Genomic DNA, 18,291 nt, shown 5'->3' with positions numbered 1-18,291 from the left:
TAGAAATTTCAAAAGAAAGTTTAACCCACCAATACTTCTTTTAATATTATTCTCTTATTTTCATATGCCTGGCATTCTATCGTAGTATGTTTTAGTGGTTCAGGTTGGTTACAGTGTGTACATAAACCATTAGTGTGTTTATTTAATACTTAACCCTATTAAAGTCTTATTGAGCGCTGTATCCTGAGACAGCAAAGACCGTTCCTCATTCTGATTGTTACCCAGTTTCTGTGCTGACATTCACAAGAGAACAACAGCAAGAGATCCTCAAGAGAAGAACCTGCTCCTGGTCCTCGGGTCGTGTCTCTGAAGGATGAGATGAAGATCTCTGTGATGAAATCCTCAATATCCAGCATGGACAGATCCGTTCCTACTGATTTCCACCTGAGCGCTCATGATCAACATCTGAACACATACTGACAGAGAGACACATTTATCTGATCACTGCACACAACACAGCTCTTCACTTCTCATATATTAATGTTATCAATATTATTATTATTATCATTAGATGTGAAAATGGGGAAAATGCATCATCATATTATTAAATCATCATATTTTCATGATTTCTGAAGATCATGTGACACTGAAGACTGGAGGAATGATGCTGAAAATACAGTGGAGCATCACAGAAATACATTACACTTTAACACAGATTCACACAGAAAACAGCTGTTTACATTAGAATAATATTTCACTGTTTTACTGTAGTTTTGATCAAATAAATGCTCCTTGATGAGTAGAAGACACTTCTTTCAGAAAAATGTAAAGGGGTGCATTATCCCATACATTAGAGATGTATAATAATCACAGATGAACATTTGTCACACTGGGGAATCCTAGACACATAAAAACAGCCGTAGAAGCTGTTTACTGACACAGAGCAGAGAAAACACCAGAATCTAGTATCAAAAAAGCCATCTTTCACAATTTATGCATTTAAAATGTGTGTCATTTAATTACTATGTACACAAAACCAGCAGTGGAGAGCGTAACAGAAACACTGAACAGGAAGTGTTTGAGCGCGGAGAGACTGATCTCCAGTCCTGTGGAGAGTCTTTAGCAGCGGTCTGCAGCGGTGTAATCACAGGAGAGCCAGTGGAGACCGTCCTTCTCCTGCGAGTCTCGTGTGTCCTCCGAACACTGAGCCGCTGCGCCGGGGGTCACCGGACCGTCTGCCTCCAGCTGCTTGGGGTCGAGAGGGAAGATCCCGCAGGCCGTGAACGCTGCGCTGATGTTGTCCGGTGTGGCTGCCAGCGGGAGTGCGGACGACACGATCCCCGGGATGTGATGGATGGTGATGCTCCTCCCCGGACTGCCGTGCATCCAGCCGTCGACGGCCGTGTTGACGCTCCTCCTGAACGGGCCGTACACGGAGCGCTCCAGCTGCTGAGAGCAGGGCGCAGGGAAGCACAGAGACACCACGCCGCTGGCTCTGCTGTAGTTCAGGCTCTCGATGGACAGGTGCGCGGCGTGACTGTCCAGCAGCAGCAGGCACGGTCTGTCCACGGTGCATGCCGTCTGTCGGGTGAAGTGCTGTAAGAAGTCCAGGAACTGCTCGTCCCTCATCCACCCGCTCAGATGTGCTCCGCCGGAGCTCCCCGCAGGCGCCCCGCTCAGGAAGTGCTCTCTGAACTGCACCCGAGGGAACACGAAGTAGGGCGGCATCACGCGTCCGGCGGCGGACACCACACAGACCACACTCACCAGCGGCCCGCGGTCAGCACTCGTCTGTCTCACGCCTCTCCTGCTCAGCACCCGGTCGGGCCGCTGGGCCGTGGTGATGCCCATCTCCTCCATGATCCAGGTGTCCTCGGCTCTGAAGCCGTGTCTCTCCGTCAGGGTCTGCAACTTGCTGTAGAACAGCTGGACGTGACTCTGGCTGCTCACGCTCGCCGGACTGCTGATGGACAGCAGCGGGTGTCTCTTCAGGAAGCTGGTGAACCAGTCTGCGCTGGCCTGTGTGTTGTGGGTCCAGGAGGGCGGTGTGGGCAGCTGGTGGCTCTGGGCCAGCTGGAAGGCCAGTCTGCGTATGGCTCTCGGCGGGAGCTGGTAACACACCTCAGACGCCAGCAGCACATAGGCCACGAGCTCTGCCTCCAGCTGGGCACTGAACACCTGGCGTGCCCCGATGAAGCCCACGGGGCAGCTGGGGAGCTCCACCGCACCCTCCACCTCCTCACGAGGGATCTTGCTGCAGTAACGGGCCAGCGTGCGGTAGTTGATGCCGAACTCCTCCGCCGCGCCGCGGATGGTCTTCTTGAACACCAGCACCTGTCTGACGGCCTTCAGCATGGTGTCCGGAGCCGTGCTCGCCCGCGTCGTCTTCCTCTTATACGTCCTCACCATGATAGAGCTGAAAACACACACATCACTCAGCGATCACAGAACGTCTGTCATCACATCGCTCTGCTTGCATGATAAACGTGTCTTTAGAAATCAATAACTATTTTAGTTTGACACGGCACACTTGTTGAGTGATATCTATGGAAAAAAGACCATCAAGTCTTATTGAGTAACAGATACCAATAATCATGTGATTGTTACTGATGCAAATACTGTCTGTTACAGGGCAAATAAAATAAGGCATAATTATAAAGTTTTTTTTACATATGTAATTGTTGCATAAGGCTATGAATTAATAAGCACTTATTGATGAGAACTATTTCATGTCTTTTCATGTACAGTGGCATGAACCAGGAGTAGTCGAGTATATTAAATAAGAAATGCATTATTATTGGGACTTCACTGGCCTTTCAAATGCTTTTAAACACTTTAATACCTAAATGTGTTTTAAAATATAATTTTATGTGGCAGGGACACTAACTAGTGCTGACTAACTAGAGTGAAACTAACTAGTGCACACCAGCCAATTAAAAACACGATATAGGAATATAATGGTTTAGGTGTGTTTAGATGATTTCGTCTTAAACTAATTTGATGAGCACATATTAACGCGATGATTATTAGCTGAAACTATCACGTGACATCTGAGGATATAAACATCCCTGTGTTAGGAGCAAAGTTCAACCTTTGGGTTCATCGCATAGTCTAAATGCAGGCTATCTGAGTTAATCTGTTTCCCAACAGATGATCAAGAGATTTAAACAGATTCTCACACAGGTGTGCTCACTGAAGAGCTGAGTGTCAGGAGTGTTAGACTCTTGAGTGTTTGGGCTCTGCTCTGCTGGAAAACACGCGTGTGACAACTAGCCCCGGTGTCTTACTAGCGCAGTCCCTGGTGTGAGAGCACCTACACGTGATTCACTCAGACTTCTGCTTCGGTTCATGTCATGTCACTAAAGCACTACAGTCAGAGAGAACCCCATCAAGCACACAGAATAAAACCGAGAGATTAAACAGAGAGAGGACGCACCAGCGGAGAGCGCGATGAAGCCGAGCCTCTTCCGCGCGGGCGGATCCGACGCTCACAGCGCCCCCTGCTGCCCGGGAGGAAGCGCTCCGAGCCGGTCCCGCTCTACTCACTCCGCTGCTGCCATAGGCTGCTGCTGCTGCGGTTTCTTCTTCTGTGGTTTTTATTTGACGGTTTGCAAACGAAGAACATTACCGCCATCTGCAGGACTGAAGTGTGAACTCATTGGGATATAAACTTCTAATGTATGCTCTGAGTGTATATAATAATAATAATAATAATAATAATAATAATACAATTAATAAATACATCCTGTTTATAAGCTGAGTTTCTTTCAGAAAAGTCACGACAGTCTTGATTATATATTGTGTGCCAGGCAGTTTTGTAAGATCATTCCATTATTCGATGCCGTCTCTAGTTCTTCTGTTTTTCAGAGTATTTCCTGCATTTTAAGAGTAATGTTTACACTTTCCACTTCTCCTCAGTGTATTGTGTGGTGTTGTATTGATCTTTCAATTAATCCTCAACGTTTCAATATAGGTTTTGATATAGGTTTTTAATATATGTGACATATAAAATTGGCCGTTTTCCTATATTATATGTACATATATGTACATATATACACACATATATATGTACACATATGTACACATATATATATATGTGCATACATATACCTATATAGGTACATATATGCACGTATATGAATGTGTGGATGTGTATGAGCTGTGATGGGAATCTGGAAGTGAGTTGAAATCGAAAAAAAAAAGTTTGACAAAATAAAAATTAAAAACCATTTTGTTATACATTTCTTTCTTTTCCACTATCTTCATACAACAAAGAATTGACCTTGTAAGTGTTTCTGGAAAATGTGTAGATATCATAGTTAATATATCATGTTAATATATTACCATAGTTAAATTCCATAACATGCCAATTACATGTGATGCCAATTTCACATGTTCGCACAGACGAAAGTTCTTGCATAACTTTTTTCGTTAATTCTTAGTTTTTGCCTTGATAATAGAAAATATTAGCTAGGCATCATGTTTGACAGTCAAAAATGGGATATCAGCTACAAATATGCACATATATGCACCTCAATTTTGCCTATATGTGGCATATATCCAGTATATACGGCATATATGAAGCATATATATTATCATATATGTGCATATATCCACATATAGGTTCTATCCATGTGGGCACTATCACTTCTGATCACTTGCCACACTTTATTAATATTGTCTTTACTGTTAACTTTCTGGTATTTTTATATCTATATTTTCTGTCTTCAAGCTTCTTTTGCCAGTTTATCCACCTTTTATTTCCCTCATTACACACATTCGCTGGAGCCCAGGTGAACTGTGTAAGGTTTGTGTTGAAAGAAAAGAAGAAAAGAAAAAAACGGTATATGAAATTGAAGGGAACATTCTGCACACATTACTGGGATGTTACTTTTTAATGTTTTCTGAAATAACATTTACACAAAAAAAGTCTCAAAAATCTGATATGCTTATTGATTTTCAGTACACCATAGAAACATGTGGGAAAATAATCTAAAAAACTGCAGCAGCAAACTTTGCAAAACCCAAGATTTATGTCACTGCCAATCTTTTGTCCATGACTGTAGTCTGCCCACTAGCAGTTAATCACAGAGTAATCCGTCTCTGCTGTATGTTTGATGTCACAGCAGGTTTAGATCAGTATTCTGTGAGTGTTTGGCTGATTGTGCAAGGCTCTGATGGTGCTGCAGTGTTTTGATGAATGAGCCGTGAGTGTGTTCAGAGGTGAGCCTGCGCAGAGGTTCAACACACTCCTGTTTCCATCTTCTCCTGGTTAATGTGTAATCTGAGAGCAGAATAAAGCTGCAGTGCTTGTAGTGTGAGCGTCCTGGAGCAGACACCATGAGCTTCTCTCTGTTCTTCTCCGCTGGAACATGGGCTCTGCTCATACTGTCTGTGCTGCTTCTGTATGTGTAAGTGACCCCACACTCCCTGTTCTAGTTCTGGATCGAGTGCTGAGAACAGTCTAAGCTGTTGGTTCTGATCTCACTTCCAGATATGGATCCTGGCCTCACAGTTTCTTCAAGAAGCTGGGCATCCCGGGGCCCAAACCCCTTCCATTCTTCGGAACCATGCTGGAATATAGAAAGGTGAGTTATGAATCAGATATTGTGTTTGATTTGGACGTTCTCTGTCAGTCCATCTCGACTTTATTCAATGAACCGAACCTGCACCTGGGTGTTCATCACTTCTCATAGTCTTCTGTCATGAAGGACTCTTGTCTCTGATTGAACACATCTGTCTCTGCTCTTTCAGGGGTTTCATCTGTTTGATGTGGAGTGTTTGCAGAAGTATGGACGAGTCTGGGGGTGAGTGTGAGACTAACAGATGAACACCTGACACTAATGAAACAGAGCTGAAACAACAAACACGTCTGAAGCTTTAACACTGGTCAAGAGCAGAGGATGACAGTCATTATGAGACAGTAATGAAGAGAATGATTCTTCTGAACTGAATCTCAGTGTTGTTTGTGTTTCAGTATTTATGATGCGAGGCAGCCCGTTCTGTGCATCATGGACCAATCCATCATCAAAACCATCCTGGTTAAAGAATGCCACTCTCTCTTCACCAACAGAAGGGTAAATCAGCTTCTGAAACTCAATCAGCCTGATGTGATCTCCTGAGAACATATCGTATAAACACGATCTGTGTTTGTGTGTGAACCGGCAGAACTTCGGTCTGAACGGGCCGCTGTACGACGCTGTGTCCGTCGTGGAAGATGACGACTGGAGGAGGATCCGCAGCGTCCTCTCGCCCTCCTTCACCAGCGGCAGGTTAAAGGAGGTGTGAGACATGTCCTCTATCATCTGATCCTCAGAATCACCTCAGTCATCCCAGAGAGAAACACAGACTGAGCTGAGGACTCACTGCTGTCTTCATCTGTATCCTTCTCCAGTTATAATAGTCCTCTAACGCTACTGATTACATGAGAGCAGTAATATTATCATAGCTATATCTAATGACTAAAGCAGAACCTGAATGCAGTAGAGTGCTGCAGTGCAAACACTCAAGAGTTCAGTTCAAGATGTAAATGACTCGTTTGAACTACAGAATGATTCGTGTGTGTTTGATATTAAAATATGACTGTTCCTCTAGATGTTTGGCATCATGAAGACTCACTCTCAGATCCTGGTTGATAATCTGGAGAAGACAGCGATGCGGGAAGAAGCTGTGGATATTAAAGAGTGAGTCTCATATAATATAACACAGCCTCTCGTATCTGAACAGAGAAGAAGAGAGCTGACAGTGTCACTGTGTCATTAGTGCCTAGAACACAACTGAAGTCAATGACTCTGTAACTGTAATAGAGATAATACTGAGTGAATACTTCCTCAGCTGCAGGTGTTTTAATAAAGGACTCGTTATAGCTGTGTTGGGTTCTGTTCTCATCACCACAGAAGCTTGTTTTCCATCATTACATTCTGATGGATGAGACATAACTACACAGTTCAAAGTTTAGTCAAACTTCACCGAATTTTATTTAATCAGTGAACTCTGGAAAAGTAAACAGTGAATGATTAACATTCTATTAGTTGCCAATGTAAATTAATTGCAGGTTTTATCAAACCTTAATTGACCTCAGTACAAAGAAAAAAACCTGTTCTCGTTTGAATCTCAATGTGCAGTGTGAAAAAGGCTCATGAATGCCAGAATGGAAAACAAGTTATTTTATTTAACTATGGTTTCATTTTTGACTTTACAAATGTATAAAAAAATTAGTACAAGTGCTCTGTTGTGAGAGTTCTACTGACATATATCTAGAGCCGATCCTCTCTTTACACGGATAAGGAGTGAAGAACGGCCTGCAGTAATGATCTACACTAATGAACTACAGTAATGAATAATGAACTAGAGTAATGAACTACAGTAATGAGATACAGTAATGAACTACAGTAATGAACTACAGTAATTATCTACAGTAATGAACTACAGTAATGAACTACAGTAATTATCTACAGTAATTAACTAGAGTAATGAACTACAGTAATGAACTACAGTAATTATCTACAGTAATTATCTACAGTAATGAACTAGAGTAATGAACTACAGTAATGAACTACAGTAATGAACTACAGTAATTATCTACAGTAATGAACTACAGTAATGAACTACAGTAATGAGATACAGTAATGAACTACAGTAATTATCTACAGTAATGAACTACAGTAATGAACTAGAGTAATGAACTACAGTAATGATCTACAGTAATGAACTACAGTAATTATCTACAGTAATGAACTACAGTAATGAACTAGAGTAATGAACTACAGTAATGAACTACAGTAATTATCTACAGTAATGAACTACAGTAATGAACTACAGTAATGAGATACAGTAATGAACTACAGTAATGAACTAGAGTAATGAACTACAGTAATGAACTACAGTAATTATCTACAGTAATGAACTACAGTAATGAACTACAGTAATTATCTACAGTAATGAACTAGAGTAATGAACTACAGTAATGAACTACAGTAATTATCTACAGTAATTATCTACAGTAATGAACTAGAGTAATGAACTACAGTAATGAACTACAGTAATGAACTACAGTAATTATCTACAGTAATGAACTACAGTAATGAACTACAGTAATGAGATACAGTAATGAACTACAGTAATTATCTACAGTAATGAACTACAGTAATGAACTAGAGTAATGAACTACAGTAATGATCTACAGTAATGAACTACAGTAATTATCTACAGTAATGAACTACAGTAATGAACTAGAGTAATGAACTACAGTAATGAACTACAGTAATTATCTACAGTAATGAACTACAGTAATGAACTACAGTAATGAGATACAGTAATGAACTACAGTAATGAACTAGAGTAATGAACTACAGTAATGAACTACAGTAATTATCTACAGTAATGAACTACAGTAATGAACTACAGTAATGAGATACAGTAATGAACTACAGTAATGAACTAGAGTAATGAACTACAGTAATGAGATACAGTAATGAACTACAGTAATGAACTAGAGTAATGAACTACAGTAATGAACTACAGTAACTATCTACAGTAATGAACTACAGTAATTAACTACATTAATTATCTACAGTAATTATCTACAGTAATGAACTACTGCATTTATCTACAGTAATGAACTACAGTAATTACCTACAGTAATTATCTACAGTAATGAACTACAGTAATTAACTACAGAAATTAACTACAGTAATTATCTACAGTAATTACCTACAGCAATTAACTACAGTAATGAACTACAGTAATTATCTATAGTAATTACCTACAGCAATTAACTACAGCAATTAACTACAGTAATTAACTACAGTAATTATCTACATTAATGAACTACAGTAATGAACTACAGTAATGAACTACAGTAATTACCTACAGCAATTAAGTACAGTAATGAACTACAGTAATCCTGAAGACCATGATAAGCTGGATCAGGTTTGTTTGATTAGGGCTGGAGCTAAACTGTGCAGAGCTGTGGCCCTCCAGGGATTGAGTTTGAGACCAATGGTTTACACCAAAGACAAGATTTGAGAAGAAAACAAATGATTATGAAAATCTAATTATATTTCTCTTGAAATGTTGTTCCTCAGTTCAGGTCTTATTCTCATGTCATATATAACTGTGATGTTCTTTCTCCTTGCTGGTGAAGATCAGATGTGTTTTCTCTCAGGAACAGCGCAGTGTAAGCTTCACACTGAACACACTCTCATCAGCGGAGTCCACATCAACAATACTAATATATCTTGACTCATAAAGGGGTTATTATGGGAAAATCACAGGTATTTTGAGCCATTGGATTATACAAAAATATGTGCCAATATAAAATTAAATTAAGTAGCCTATATAACATGGCTAAATAAATCTATCTACCAGTACTTTTTTTAGTCAAGTACATAAAAATTGAGTACTTTTTTTCAGCACAGAGACGTGTGTGCGTCTACAGTCTACGGTGTGCGTGTGCGGTTAGGGTTCGGGAGCTCTCATTCCCTTTTGATGTTAAATGTTCCTTTCCTTTAATGCGTGCGCTTCACCCTTTCTGTGTAACATCCAAACAAGTCTAGCCATGAAACGTGTGTCACACACAGACTCCTGCAGCTCTGCTCGAGAATAAACAAGTTAAATACACACTGTTTCTCAAGCACTTATGAATTAATTTATGTTTAATCATTTATATGGTGAGGTCTATGCAGTGTTAACATCACATATAGATGTCTGTATAGTAGGCTATTACAGGCTGAATTGTTTAACCGTTTTTCTGAAGGCACAGACAGAACCAGACGCTGTTCCTCATGTGCTCGTGTGTGCAGGTTCTTCGGGGCGTACAGTATGGACGTGGTGACCAGCACAGCGTTCAGCGTCGACATCGACTCTCTCAACAACCCCAAAGATCCTTTTGTGACCAACATCAAGAAGATGCTGAAGTTTGACTTCCTGAACCCTGTGTTCCTGATCAGCGGTAAACACTGCGCCGTCTCCTCCAGTGTGAACAAACTGCTCTTTAACACTCTTCTCCATTTCCTCCCCAGCTGTATTTCCTTTCATCACTCCCGTCCTGGAGAAAATGGGTTTCGCCTTCTTCCCGACGTCTGTGACCGATTTCTTCTACGCTGCCTTGAAGAAGATCAAGTCTGAAAGAGTGTCCAGCGAGCATAGGAAGGTACGACAGACACTTCACAGGGACAACACCAAGGTCATGGGTTCAGAACTGATCTAAATACATGCCTTTGATCCAGTGTTAGTGTAAATGTAAATGTAGCGTGTGCATCTTCCTGCAGAAGCGAGTGGACTTCCTGCAGCTGATGGTTGATTCTCAGACGGCTGGGGGATCTGAGGAGCACACTGAGAAAGGTGAAGCATCTCAGAGAGTCGTCTGTAGAAGTCGATCTTGTGCTGTATGTGAAGAATGGTGTCCCACACAGGTCTGAGCGACCACGAGATCCTCTCTCAGTCCATGATCTTCATCTTCGGCGGGTACGAGACCAGCAGCAGCACGCTGTCCTTCTTCTTCTACAATCTGGCCACACACCCCGAGGCCATGAAGAAGCTGCAGGAGGAGATCGACCAGAGCTTCTCTAGAGAGGTAGATCTTCAGTAGATCTCTCTCAGTGAGATCAGAGTCTGAGTCTGGGTCTCTAACCGCTGACTCTGCTGTGATGAAGGCTCCGGTGGACTATGAAGGCATCATGAACATGGAGTATCTGGACGCAGCGCTGAACGAGTCTCTGCGGCTCTTCCCCATCGTTGCTCGACTCGAGCGCGTCTGTAAGAAAACAGTGGACATCAACGGCCTCCTGGTCCCTAAAGACGTGGTGGTGATGATCCCGACCTTCGCCCTCCACAGAGACCCGGACTACTGGAGCGAGCCGGACAGCTTCAGACCGCAGAGGTGTCTCTCATCCTCCGAGTCTGTCAGCCATGCAGTCTGTTCAGAGCTGTGAACACAACCATTAATTGTTCTACTAAAAGCTCAACATCTCATCGGTTGTTTAGCTAACTGTCTGTACAGATTCCTGACTCTCTCTTTCCTCGTTCTCAGGTTCTCTAAAGACAACAAGGAGTCGATCGACCCCTACATGTTCATGCCCTTCGGTCTGGGGCCCAGGAACTGCATCGGGATGAGGTTTGCTCAGGTGAGCATCAAGCTGGCCATCGTGGAGATCCTGCAGCGCTTCGACGTCTCTGTGTGTGAGCAGACTCAGGTGAGCAGACGGATCCTCGTCAGCGTCTCACAGCAGGACTGTCCTTCATCACGCTCTCCTCCTGCTCCTCACAGGTTCCTCTGGAGCTCGACACCAGCGGACTCCTGGCCCCCAAGAGCCCCATCAAACTCCAGTTCAAGCCTCGCAAACCTTTCCTCTCAGAGGACATCTGTAACAACAGCAACACATCGTGAAGCGGCGCTCAGTCCGACGAGAAGCTTTCCCTGAAGAGGAGGATTCTCAGACTCAGATTCAGATTCAGGGGTTTATTCTGATTGAGATCAGACTTTAAAGAAATTCTATGGAAATATGAAATAAAATGTATGAAAAGTGACATTCCCAGCTCAATTCTGTCTGCACAAACACACATCTCCAGTACCACTTCAGATTAATACACCAGACAAAATCACTTCATAGTCAGGCTTTATGTTTGACTGCTTTAACACCACGCTTTATTAACCACACCTCAGGAATGTGCTTTTGTGTTAATGACCAGAAGAACCATCACCATAACTAAAGTATCATAGCTGGTCATCTTCAAACACACTACATCCTTCAGCTGAGACATTTATCTGGCTTTTATAACTGTGCCTTAGATAAAACACTTCTGATCAATGGCACTGACAGATGCACAGTCCACGTGAGTTTCCTTCAGTTAAATCAGTGTTTGAGTCTGGGGCTGGACCTTACTGATCCTAAACCTTTCAACAACAGTGTTTATAATTCATAATAAAGATGCATATAGATATATGATAATAGAGTATAGAAGCAACACTCACAGATGGAGAGTAAGAAGAGATCTCAGACTTTTATTGTGGACTGTAATATGACTGTAGGGTGATATGAGAAGAAACATGAATGAATGACTTTATTCAAAAGCAGCACACTGAAACTCAAGCGCATATAGAGTTAAATCAGACAGAGTTTGTTCAGAACAGTGCTTGTGTTCAGAGGTTTGTGATCGTTGTTTTGGTCATTCTCTCCACTCTGGCCATGATTTTGTGGTCAAACGTGGGCAGGACGGCGTGGTCCTCTCGTACCTCCTCATGAACCGCTCCGCAGTCGAACTCAGCGCTCGCTCTCTTGAAGAAGAACCTGCAGAGCGAGAGACAGATGAGAGATCACACTGAGTCCTGCGCTTACGAGAGCGAGCGTCTCACCTGAACGAGCCCCTGCGCGTCAGCAGAGACTTGAAGAGGCCGAGAGTGACCGCGGAGACTCCCTGAACACACGTCCTGTACGGGACCAGCTCTCCATCGTAACAATACACCACCGTCACACACCTGCACGCACACACACAGAGAGAGAGAGAGAGAGAGATCAGGACCGGTGTGTGTCTCCATCAAGTCTGCAGACGATGCTCTGTGGTGAATGGGTGCCGTCAGAACCAGACTCAAACACATAGAGTCTATAATCCATAATAACACTTCCTCCAGTGAAACATCTGCTGTTGTCTCTCACACATTAGTTTAGAGCTGTTTAAACGCTGCTTGATCTGTGCAGATTTCTCTCCTGATTCAGACCAGAACACTTTTTCACTGGAGGAAGTGTTATTATGGATTATAGACTCTATGTGTTTGAGTTAAAAACATCTTAATGCTGGATTTGTTTCATCTTTTGTCTTCTCCAGATGTTCACTGATGGACTGGAGTGCTGTGGATTACTGTGATGTTTTTATCAGACTCTCATTCTGACGGCACCCATTCACTGCAGAGACCTGATGAAGACACACTCATCCTGATCTGTGATGATCAGAGGACGAGCACAGCTTCATCAGGTTCTCCAGATGATCAGATGATGAACACTGACTGGTGTGTGTGTGCAGGACTCGATGTCTCGGTGCTCTTCACGCTAGCGTCACGTGTGTCCGGCCGTGTGCGGTCGCTCTCCAGCGTCTTCAGCGAATGGCACGATGAGAATGCAGTAATGGCACTGGTTTCTTCTTCCTGTCAGAACAGGAAATGATGCGATAACTCACACACTACTGGTTTTGTTACAATGTGCATCACATAAATACAGCATCACACAATGCACTTCCAGTGTGATGGAGTAACAGGAAGTGATGTCGAGATGAACAGCACTGTATACGTCACCAGAGAGAGGACTGACGCTTTATAATATTAACCCAAAGATGTGAACGTGCATGTGATGAGCTCACCGTGGGTCTCAGACTGTGAGTCTGTGTGTGTGTGTGCAGCTCCTGCAGTCGTCTCATCAGCTCCGCTGCGAAGGTGTGTGGCGTCATCTTCACCTGTCACACACACACACACACCTGTTCACTGAGATCACACGTCTGATCAGGTAGAGGGCTTATAGTGAACACACAGATGTTCTTTAAATTAAATCACATCTTTTATTCATTTAATTCTGACATTGGTTTGACTCACCGGTGTGTGTGGCAGGTGTGTGTGTCTCGTGTCTCTCTCTCGTGTTCGGTGGTGTCGATGACACGCGTGACGTCGCTGTCTGTGGAGGGAAACACGTCAGTGGACATGACAACTCACCTGTACTCTCTTCATCTCACTGGATCTCACCTGTACTCCTGACTGCCTGGACGCTTCTGATTGGCTGCGCTGTGGGGAGGGAGGGTCTCTTTCTCAGGCTCCTCCCCCTGAGGGGGCGTGGCCTGGTGTCCTGCTAGGCGTGTCTCTGGTGAGGTGTGTTCCAGATACAGGTCTGATTGGAGGAAGCGTGGGAACAGTCTGTCCTGTAGCTCCTCCTGCACCTGTGCGTGCGCCGGCTCAAAGAGGGCGGAGTCTAGCCGCAGCTGCAGGATGCTGTCCCGTATACCACACCTGGCCTCGGCGGAGATCCTGCGGGACACCACCCCATCACACAGATAGCAGCGGTACATGGCTCTGGCCAGCTTGAGCCGGCGCTCCGTGGCATCCTCGGGAACCTTCTGGAAGCCGCTGCAGGCGAACCAGAACTCCAGCAGCGGCGCACAGCCCAGCGTCTGCAGGAAGCGCAGGAACAGAGCCGTGCCGTCGCGGTCCTCCAGCAGCGTGAGCAGCGTCTCGGCCCAGGGCTCGACCGGACCGTCCAGCGCCGCGCTGCCCTCGGGCTTCAACCCCAGATCCCCATCAGAGCGCCGCACCGGGGCCCCCGACCAATGACAAGCAGTCCTACCGCTGTAGACCCCGCCCCCACAGCCCTCCGACCAATAAGAAGCAGTCCTACTGCTGTAGACCCCGCCCTCACAGCCCTCCGACCAATGAGAAGCAGTTCTACCGCTGTAGACCCCGCCCTCCTCACCCGGCACTGGAGGACGAGGCGTGTCCTCGCTGAAGACCCCGCCCCCGTCACCACAGTAACTCATGACGTCATCGAGGCTCCTGAAGGCTGAGTCATGAGAAAATATTTATGTTTAAAAATTAATACAAATATTGTAAAGTAACCATCATTGCCTGTTGCACAGTTCATATTTTAGGACAAGCATAAATCTTCTTGTTTTTTATGCCTTTAATCCATTTTTGTTTAATTTCATTGTACATTGTATTTTTTTTACAGTTTCTTGTCCAGTTTTTTGTTTTATTAAATTAGATTTTATTTTTTGTTTGTTTTATTTGTTAAGTCCATTGACACTTGCATAATTTATATTTTAGTCCGTTTATTTGTAAAGTGCTTTTCACAGAACACTTTTTTTGTATTTGCACTGTTTTGGTATTACAGATTTAAACTGATTACATAAAAATAGACAACAACCCTTTATAATTTCGAAAGATGTAAAATACGTCATTATTCCTGTCAGAAACCTAGTTTTGTTATGTATTTTTCGTCATAAAAACGCAAGAGTTTAGTGGGTTTTAGTTCTGCTGAGTTGATCTGATAATGTGATGACGAGCTGTTTAACACGGAATCATTAGATGGTGAATCTGATCAACTCTAGTAACGAGATGACGCTTCCTCTCGACTTCTCCTGAAAACATCCGTGTAGGCTACAACATGAGCTAAACATTACTAATAAATGTTTATTAAGTTCAGAGTAATAATAAGATGATGATTTTACCTGAAGGAGTCTGAGTCGCGCGCAGCTGCTGTGAGTCTCGAGCTGTCAGTGAAGGCACGAGCGCGTCAATCATCATCATCCTCATCATCATCATCACTGCCTCTCAGTCTCACACACACACACACACACACACATCCTCATCATCATCATCACTGCTTCTCAGTCTCACACACACACACACACACACCCTCATCATCATCATCACTGCCTCTCAGTCTCACACACACACACACACACACACACATCCTCATCATCATCAGCGCTGCCTCTCAGTCTCACACACACACACACACACATCCTCATCATCATCATCAGCGCTGCCTCTCAGTCTCACACACACACACACCCTCATCATCATCAGCGCTGCCTCTCAGTCTCACACACACACACACACACACATCCTCATCATCATCAGCGCTGCCTCTCAGTCTCACACACACACACACACACACCCTCATCATCATCATCACTGCCTCTCAGTCTCACACACACACACACACACACACACATCCTCATCATCATCAGCGCTGCCTCTCAGTCTCACACACACACACACACACATCCTCATCATCATCATCAGCGCTGCCTCTCAGTCTCACACACACACACACACACACATCCTCATCATCATCAGCGCTGCCTCTCAGTCTCACACACACACACACACACACACACACACATCCTCATCATCATCATCACTGCCTCTCAGTCTCACACACACACACACACACACACACACACCCTCATCATCATCAGCGCTGCCTCTCAGTCTCACACACACACACACACACACACACACACATCCTCATCATCATCATCACTGCCTCTCAGTCTCACACACACACACACACACACACACACACACACACACACACACACATCCTCATCATCATCATCACTGCCTCTCAGTCTCACACACACACACACACACACACACACACACACACACACACACACACACACACACATCCTCATCATCATCATCACTGCCTCTCAGTCTCACACACACACACACACACACACACACACACACACACACACATCCTCATCATCATCATCACTGCCTCTCAGTCTCACACACACACACACACACACACACACATCCTCATCATCATCATCACTGCCTCTCAGTCTCACACACACACACACACACACACACACACACACATCCTCATCATCATCATCAGCGCTGCCTCTCAGTCTCACACACACACACACACACACACACACACACACATCCTCATCATCATCATCACTGCCTCTCAGTCTCACACACACACACACACACACACACACATCCTCATCATCATCAGCGCTGCCTCTCAGTCTCACACACACACACACACACATCCTCATCATCATCATCATCACTGCCTCTCAGTCTCACACACACACACACCCTCATCATCATCAGCGCTGCCTCTCAGTCTCACACACACACACACACACACACACATCCTCATCATCATCATCACTGCCTCTCAGTCTCACACACACACACACACATCCTCATCATCATCATCACTGCCTCTCAGTCTCACACACACACACACACACACACACACACATCCTCATCATCATCATCACTGCCTCTCAGTCTCACACACACACACACACACACACACACACACACACACATCCTCATCATCATCATCACTGCCTCTCAGTCTCACACACACACACACACACACACATCCTCATCATCATCAGCGCTGCCTCTCAGTCTCACACACACACACACACACACACACACACACATCCTCATCATCATCAGCGCTGCCTCTCAGTCTCACACACACACACACACACACACACACACATCCTCATCAGCGCTGCCTCTCAGTCTCACACACACACACACACACACACATCCTCATCATCATCAGCGCTGCCTCTCAGTCTCACACACACACACACACACATCCTCATCATCATCAGCGCTGCCTCTCAGTCTCACACACACACACACACACACATCCTCATCATCATCAGCGCTGCCTCTCAGTCTCACACACACACACACACACACACACACACACACACACACACACACATCCTCATCATCATCATCACTGCCTCTCAGTCTCACACACACACACACACACATCCTTATCATCATCAGCGCTGCCTCTCAGTCTCACACACACACACACACACACACACACATCCTCATCATCATCAGCGCTGCCTCTCAGTCTCACACACACACACACACACCCTCATCATCATCATCAGCGCTGCCTCTCAGTCTCACACACACACACACACACACACACACACACACACCCTCATCATCATCAGCGCTGCCTCTCAGTCTCACACACACACACACACACACATCCTCATCATCACTGCCTCTCAGTCTCACACACACACACACACACACCCTCATCATCATCAGCGCTGCCTCTCAGTCTCACACACACACACACACACACACACACATCCTCATCATCATCAGCGCTGCCTCTCATTCACACACACACACACACACACACACACATCCTCATCATCATCATCAGCGCTGCCTCTCAGTCTCACACACACACACACACACACACACATCCTCATCATCACTGCCTCTCAGTCTCACACACACACACACACACACACATCCTCATCATCATCAGCGCTGCCTCTCAGTCTCACACACACACACACACACATCCTCATCATCATCATCGCTGCCTCTCATTCACACACACACACACCCTCATCATCACTGCCTCTCAGTCTCTCACACACACACACACACACACACACACACACACACACACACACCTGCTCAGTGTTTTGAAATTGTCAAATTTGTTGGTTGTAAAGTTCATGGACTTTTCATTGGATTTTATTGTGTACTTTTGATGTTATTTTGTTTTATTCGTTGCCATTAGTTTATTTTCACTGCTGCTATTTTTTATCTACTTACTGAATTCATACTCTTTGCTCTCTTAAATCTCTCCGTATAAAGAGAAACAGACAGATGTAGTTTGAGTCTGAGTGTGTTCTGTTCCTCATCCTCAGAATCCATCAGCATTCAGAGAGAAGATTGTGCTTCAGCATCCACCCACAGATCCTGTAGAAACCTGTCCGTCTCAAGGAGGAGGAGGAGGAGGGGTGTTAAAGGTCACGCCACACGCCATCTGACTC

The 18,291-nt window shown here is 44.4% G+C and overlaps 3 protein-coding genes and 1 long non-coding RNA gene across 4 annotated transcripts; 1 reads left to right on the top strand and 3 right to left on the bottom strand.

The window, feature by feature from the left end:
• Positions 1-1,059: 1,059 nt before the first annotated feature.
• LOC132141774 (uncharacterized) lies at positions 1,060-3,477 on the bottom strand. The gene is made up of 2 exons (XM_059551433.1): positions 3,377-3,477; positions 1,060-2,356 (listed from the first exon to the last, which is right to left on the bottom strand). Exon 2 carries the CDS (start codon positions 2,347-2,349, stop codon positions 1,060-1,062), a length of 1,290 nt encoding a protein of 429 aa, XP_059407416.1. The 5' UTR covers positions 2,350-2,356; positions 3,377-3,477.
• A 1,718-nt stretch (positions 3,478-5,195) lies between these two features.
• Positions 5,196-11,359, top strand: LOC132142917 (cytochrome P450 3A30-like). Its single transcript, XM_059553120.1, has 13 exons — positions 5,196-5,351; positions 5,435-5,528; positions 5,695-5,747; positions 5,918-6,017; positions 6,109-6,222; positions 6,535-6,623; positions 9,744-9,892; positions 9,963-10,093; positions 10,212-10,284; positions 10,356-10,516; positions 10,596-10,822; positions 10,973-11,135; positions 11,210-11,359. Exons 1-13 carry the CDS (start codon positions 5,281-5,283, stop codon positions 11,327-11,329), a joined length of 1,545 nt encoding a protein of 514 aa, XP_059409103.1. The 5' UTR covers positions 5,196-5,280; the 3' UTR covers positions 11,330-11,359.
• A 471-nt stretch (positions 11,360-11,830) lies between these two features.
• LOC132142083 (uncharacterized) lies at positions 11,831-13,148 on the bottom strand. The gene is made up of 3 exons (XR_009434024.1): positions 12,945-13,148; positions 12,296-12,418; positions 11,831-12,230 (listed from the first exon to the last, which is right to left on the bottom strand). It is a non-coding gene; the product is annotated as an uncharacterized LOC132142083 (long non-coding RNA).
• Positions 13,149-13,224: 76 nt separating this feature from the next.
• On the bottom strand, positions 13,225-15,235 carry LOC132142109 (axin-1-like). Its single transcript, XM_059551745.1, has 4 exons — positions 15,145-15,235; positions 13,670-14,477; positions 13,523-13,601; positions 13,225-13,386 (listed from the first exon to the last, which is right to left on the bottom strand). The coding sequence occupies exons 1-4, from the start codon at positions 15,233-15,235 to the stop codon at positions 13,225-13,227; spliced, it is 1,140 nt and encodes a 379-aa protein (XP_059407728.1).
• Positions 15,236-18,291: the final 3,056 nt, after the last annotated feature.

Source organism: Carassius carassius, chromosome 6 (assembly GCF_963082965.1).
Source record: "Carassius carassius chromosome 6, fCarCar2.1, whole genome shotgun sequence".
NCBI classification, from domain to species: domain Eukaryota; kingdom Metazoa; phylum Chordata; class Actinopteri; order Cypriniformes; family Cyprinidae; genus Carassius; species Carassius carassius.
The sequence above is the reverse complement of the archived record's forward strand: the minus strand, read 5'-3'. Positions and strand labels throughout refer to the sequence as shown.